Source organism: Odontomachus brunneus, unplaced genomic scaffold (genome assembly GCF_010583005.1).
Source record: "Odontomachus brunneus isolate Ranch 3 - 2012 unplaced genomic scaffold, Obru_v1 Obru_scaffold_044, whole genome shotgun sequence".
NCBI classification, from domain to species: Eukaryota; Metazoa; Arthropoda; class Insecta; order Hymenoptera; family Formicidae; genus Odontomachus; species Odontomachus brunneus.
Genome location: NW_022639494.1, coordinates 506,786 through 513,112, shown reverse-complemented (window position 1 = coordinate 513,112; position 6,327 = coordinate 506,786). Strand labels below are relative to the sequence as shown.

At 38.6% G+C, this 6,327-nt stretch overlaps 1 protein-coding gene across 5 annotated transcripts in view; it reads left to right on the top strand.

Moving 5' to 3' along the window:
• Positions 1 to 4,310, top strand: part of LOC116844614 (protein slit) — a 326,403-nt gene extending 322,093 nt beyond the window's left edge. For all 5 annotated transcript variants that reach the window (XM_032816401.1, XM_032816400.1, XM_032816399.1 and 2 more), the window contains one exon: positions 87 to 4,310. In XM_032816401.1, the coding sequence (XP_032672292.1) occupies positions 87 to 173 (87 nt within the window). In that variant the 3' untranslated portion in view covers positions 174 to 4,310. The remainder of the gene's footprint in view (positions 1 to 86) is intronic.
• The last annotated feature ends 2,017 nt before the right edge of the window (positions 4,311 to 6,327 follow it).

Sequence of the window (6,327 nt, the reverse complement as noted above, 5' to 3'; positions counted from 1 at the left end):
CCCCCTCTCCCCCCCTCTCCTTCTCCGTCGTCATTCACCAATAACGATCGTAGCGGCCATTATAAACAATTATGTATTAATTTCAGGTCCGATTAATTTGTACGGACGGCATGCGGTACACCAAGGACGTTGACCTGGTGCGTAAGTGCGCGTGCACTCGCAAGTGTTACTAGCCAGTCGACGTATCGCGGCCCGAGTTTCGTCGACACACGTCGAGATGTAAAACGAGACCGAGAAGAAACCCCCGGATCCGAAGTAACATCCCCGCTCGTGCTTCCACGTGTCCTCGAAGATGACGAATGGGAACGCCAACGAGGCAAAGTAGGAAAAAGCGGCGACGCGTCCTCGGCATTCCTATGGTAGTATTCGCGAGACACGTGGGTCGAAAAAGTGCGTGAGGCGAAGTGCAGGCCAAAACTAGATGGACACACACATAGCCGGCTCAGTGTGATATGTATTATTAATGAGAGCAAGGGAGAGAAAGAGAGAACGAGAGCGAGCGAGTGAGCGAGCGAGAGAGACAGAGAGAAAGAGAGAGAGAGAGAGAGAGAGAGAGAGAGAAAATGAGAATATATCGTACATATATAGCTACGGACTATCGATATTCGAAGCAGTTAAACGTATACTAGGTATTATTCGTATATAATGACCGATATAAGTATATAGCAACGTGAACGAGTGGATGAAAGAAGGGTGACGCGAGCGCACGCGGACAATGTGTCTGTGTTTGCTATCGCAGACCGCGGACGCGGGTGCTCGCGCGTTCGTAACATTTACGCACGAGTGCGTATTATTACGCCGTTGATTTAGCGCGGAATGGACCTAACTGATAATCGGCGATTCACGGCTGCGTGCAAACAGGCTTCCGTAATCTTTTTTACAAGATATATACGCAACGCTTTCTGTTTCATACATTTGTCTCACAACGGCGGTCGTAATTTTCCTTCGAGGAAAATGACTTTTCGACGCAACGCCGATACGACTGTAGCCTATTATTTAAAAGTTATTTAGAATCGTTACAACAGAGAGTATCTAGAAAATATCTAGTAATTCGATGCGTTATTCGAAATTTATTATTTCTACAAAGGAGCTATAATCGTAAATCTTTCTTAGGATAACGAGAAACTGAAAGTTTGCAAGTATCGATCACGAAGCTTAGCCTCACGTTAGGTCTATTTCCTTTTCAGCGAACTTTTACACTAAACGTGAAATCTTTGATCGCATAGCTATTTCTATTCACCGAGCAACAGTCTTGAAATTTTTGCAATAGAAGATATATGCGAGACGGAAAGTAAAGAAATAAATGTTTGCGAGAATGACGTCAAGTGACTGCAAGATTGTTTCCGCTGCAAATTGTTCTGTTTTGACGTTTGAAAGCATCTCGCTTGTACAATACGCGCAGTACGGACACAACATTGTCGTATAAATAGCCAATAAATCTAAACCTCAACACAGCGACCGACGGAAAATTGAAAACAAAGCGGCGTGTCTCTTGCCTTTTCCATCAGTTTAGTTACAGTGCTGCTAATTTAGCATTTTAACATTTAGCATTTTAACCATACAACCTTTACCTAGTATGAGTATCAACCCGCCGAACAAACGGCTATGCCAAGAACATACGACATGCAGAGTCACGAGTGCGCAACAAAAGACTGCACAGAGATAAGTGTCCAACTGAATGCGAAGTAGAAATATATTTAAAATATCGAAGAAAAACTCGATTCACAAAGTACAATTGTCAACGTTTCCTTATTTCGTCCCTTTCACCGATAGCAGCAGTGGGAATGTAGCTTAATTTTTGTAAAAGCCAAGAAATCACGCCGTGATGCCGGACACAATCGTCAAGACGGACTGCATCGCGAATTTCGAAGGGCACGCTTCGAATTTTTGCACATTACGGCCTAATAATCCGTTTCGAGATGCGAGGTGCAGCCTATATGTAAGCTACACACGGAGTAATGGGGAGACACGCGAGCGATCGGATCGATGATTTCGACACCGCGAACGATGATAGGAAAATACGAATTATGAAAAGTGAAACAATGTGCGCGTAATATTTCGTCGATCGTGTATGTGTATATATATATAACGTATACACAATATGTATGTATATGTATGTGTGTGTGTATGCACACGCGCACGCGCACACACACACACGTTATCTCGGAATCATCGATAAACCGAAAAACTCCGAGACGGAGTTTGCCGCGATATAAAAACGCGTAATTATTTTTGTATAAGCGCATTATTTATATCTAAGCTAATTTGCCGTTAGTTTAATCAAAGAACGTAATGCATTCGTATTACTTAAGTCTCTATTAATATATGGCGTATTATGTACCTATGCTGTAACCTATTTATACGTATCTATCTTATTCCCGGAAAAACTGCATCGCATCTTCCACTGCCAGTATTTATACGTATTTATTCCGTTTCTTTTTATTTTATTCTATAATAACACCTCCGTTAACCTACCTACTTGCCCCTGTCCATGCTTCATACAACATACACAACTTACTCAAAGTACGAACAAACATCTCTCTCGACGTGCTTCACTATCATCCTTCACGATTTCGACGCGATCTTACCACTTTAACGCGTACGCCCTGCGAGAAAGTACCAATCTTAGAGTTTATATAGACATAGCTTCTGACCGCGCTCGACGGCCGTGAAACAATCACATTGCCGTATTTCCTAGAGTTATTTCCAATTTCACTGCCATCGTACAACTGCCCTGCTTGAGTAAGCAGTATTTTTCTGACCACAACAAACGGAAGAGATATTTATCGGCTCGAAGACAGAAATATTGAAAATATTTTTTTTACATTTATTCTGCTCGCTTAGTTTCATTATGCACGAGAAGCTTATTTATTCTGTTGCGAAACGAAAATATAAAAGGTGAATAAAACGAAAAATGCAAAAATTGATAAGCCGTAAAAACGCGTACACAACGCGATCACATACATGTTGTATCGACTTTCAAAACGAACAAGGCCGAAAATTGCGATATTTAGCAATTTTAGCTTCATACAAACATACACAACCTACTCAAAGTACGAACAAACATCTCTCTCGACGTGCTTCACTATCATCCTTCACGATTTCGACGCGATCTTGCCACTTTAACACGTACGCCCCGCGAGAAAGTACCAATCTTAGAGTTTATATAGACATAGCTTCTGACCGCGCTCGACGGCCGTGAAACGATCGCACTGCCGTATTTCCTAGAGTTATTTCCAATTTCACTGCCATCGTACAGCTGCCCTGCTTGAGTAAGCAGTATTTTTCTGACCACAACAAACGGAAGAGATATTTATCGGCTCGAAGACAGAAACATTGAAAATATTTTTTTTTACATTTATTCTGCTCGCTTAGTTCCACTGTGCACGAGAGGCTTATTTATTCTGTTGTGGAGCGAAAGTATAAAAAGTGAATAATGAAACAAAAAATGCAAAAATTGATAAGCCGTAAAAACGCGCACACAACGCGATCACATACGATGTCGTATCGACTTTCAAAACGAACAGGGCCGAAGATTGCGATATTTAGCTCTATTGTCTCTTCTTTGTATACTTTGTAACAGAGAAATGAGCAAGCGTGTAAATGCGATATATGCGACATATATGATTTGATAGTATTAATAGTTGCGCGTGAAAGAGTTTCTCCTATGTTTGCTGAATCACTTGGCCGTCAGTCTGCAATTAGTCCAATCTGAGTATGAATTTTTACAAAAAAAAAAACACTCGACGTTGGCGTTTATCGGAGGAGAACAAATTTTGTAATACGATATTCTGTACATTTGGTCCAACGAAATACAAATAAACATACGCAAAGCAGCGTACATTCATTACCGGCGCGTCTATTGTGTCACAACGGCTCGTCTTTCGTGTTTCTCTTTAGTATGATTCTACACTAAACATTATTAAATATAAATTGTAGAAATATTACTCTCCTTCCCCCCCCCTCTCTCTCTCTCTCTCATTCACTCTCTCTCTCTCTCTCTAATGGACACGATTCGGTCACAGGCTGCACAAATCACACGAATACGTTCAGACATAAATACATTCCTCTTTTTCTTTTTATTTCTTTCACTACTCAGTGCAAGCGCAATGTTATCTATCAGCTGGAAACTGATTGATTCAAGCGCAAAATTGTTGTTATGATTTTACGTGACACACACGGTAATATTCGTCGTATAACATGTTTATATCATATAAAATTGTATAACACGGAGAAATATATATGTGGTGTTTATCAAAAACTATATACATCTATATTGAACAATAATAAAACGGAATTCTTATAATGTCGTAATATATTTTCGTGTCGTGCACCTGTCGGAATTCCTGGTAATTTGCATTTGTACATTTATTTGACGAAAACGTTTAACATATTTTGTGATCGACGGGCTTAGCGCATAGCACGTGTACCATTTGGCTTTCATTCACAGGATATAGCGAACACTTTTACTTCGAATTATCGAATCATACACTTCGCAGAATACACATGTCTCGCCTCTGCTATACATTAGCCGTGAGAGCGAAATCTTTCGCTTGATTTTACGGAGAAAATTACCTCTTCGCGTTCGAGTTACTCATTTTTTCAATTTTACCACGCTTTTCTTTTATCACGCTTCGCATTTGCATCGTCGACACTGCTATTGCAAATATTCCAGTTCAAACGTTGATTTTTCTGAATTGCACCGTATAAAGATAAAAAAATTGACCTTTATTCCGTTGCCGCAAAGTCACTATGAAAATTTAGTTAAATCGCGCGTTAAAAGATCAAGGAGAAGTGAATTGTTGCGTAATAAGAATCCGATCGCTATTGATAGAAAAAAGAAAAAAATATATCCGCAATTACAGCGCAAAAAAATATACTCGTTTATGTAAAATTCTATTGCCCCACTCTCCCTGTTGCGGATATATTCTCCTCTCTATTCTTAAAATCATATTATGCGTTAGATCGATATCCAGTCGAATAATATCGTTTTATTCTCAGTACGTATATATGATGTACTCATGCTTCATTGAGAGAGAGAGAGAGGGAGAGAGAGAAACAGATTAAATTCAATTTTATACACATTAAATCCAAACAAAAGCGAGCAGACACATTAATATATGATATTACGACAGCCTTAATTATATTTTGCGTTAAATGTTTAATAACCGTTTCGTTAGCATCTGTACATTCGATTACTAAACGAATAATTTCTACACATTTTTCCCATTAAAAGTTGCAGCGCCTCAAGTTGTCACAATTGAGAGACTTGCTGACGCGCAACAATCGGTTATGATAAGAGCCGAAGTGACAGTACATGAGACATTTGATGTCATAAATGCAACGGAAAATTCAGAAAACATAAATATCTTTATCGCATTCTTATCTGTCGAATAAGAATATAATAAAAGATCAATATTTACATATCGTGTATATTCCGTTACTTCGACTCTTGACATAACCGATATCCACTACAACAGTGTCTCTCAATTGAGACAACCAGAAGTGCTGCAACTTTATTCGGAAAGATATGCATAAATTGTTTAAAGTAAACGGAATGTATATACACAGTACAATTCTATACGTTATTTTGTTTATAGAGAAGAACTTAATAAAATGTCAAAGATATTTGAAAATTTTCATAAATATCAAACTTGTGAAATTGATTTAAAAACGTCTTTATTCGAATGACTCATGTGTAAGCTATAAAATACATGGCAAAACATTCCATGTAAAAAATGGCACTAGTTAATTAAAGGAAACACATGTTCCATGTAAACAACGAAGAAATTTAGTTGTAACATCTTATCAAAATAATATAAATTTTCTATAAGTTATTCTCGAGATTGGGGGACATGCGAGATTGCGGACACAAAATATTACAAGATTTGCGTGGAAAAAATAAAATGTACAATTCTTTTATTTTATATATTAATCCATACCATATATAATACATTACATACAGTTGTACGAATATTCATGCATCTTGATGCAATTATATCGGCTCTGTGAATTTCGAAAGTTACCCGCGATATCGCTTGCGATATTGCCATGTTAGATTTTCTTTCGATCACGTTATGGATTTCCGAGATCACGCTGTAATGTAATGTAATGACGTGGTGAAAGTCTGAAATTGTTCTTTTTTATGCATGAACATATATGGACACATACGGATGTATCCGATAGTGTGTCTAGAGACACCGACTGATGACGATAAACGAATTATGAGGACTAATAACGAGAAAGTGTATGCATTGGTGAAAACGCGCGCGCGCGTCTGTGAATGTGTGTGTGTGTGTGTGTGTGTGTGTGTGTGTGTGTGTGTGT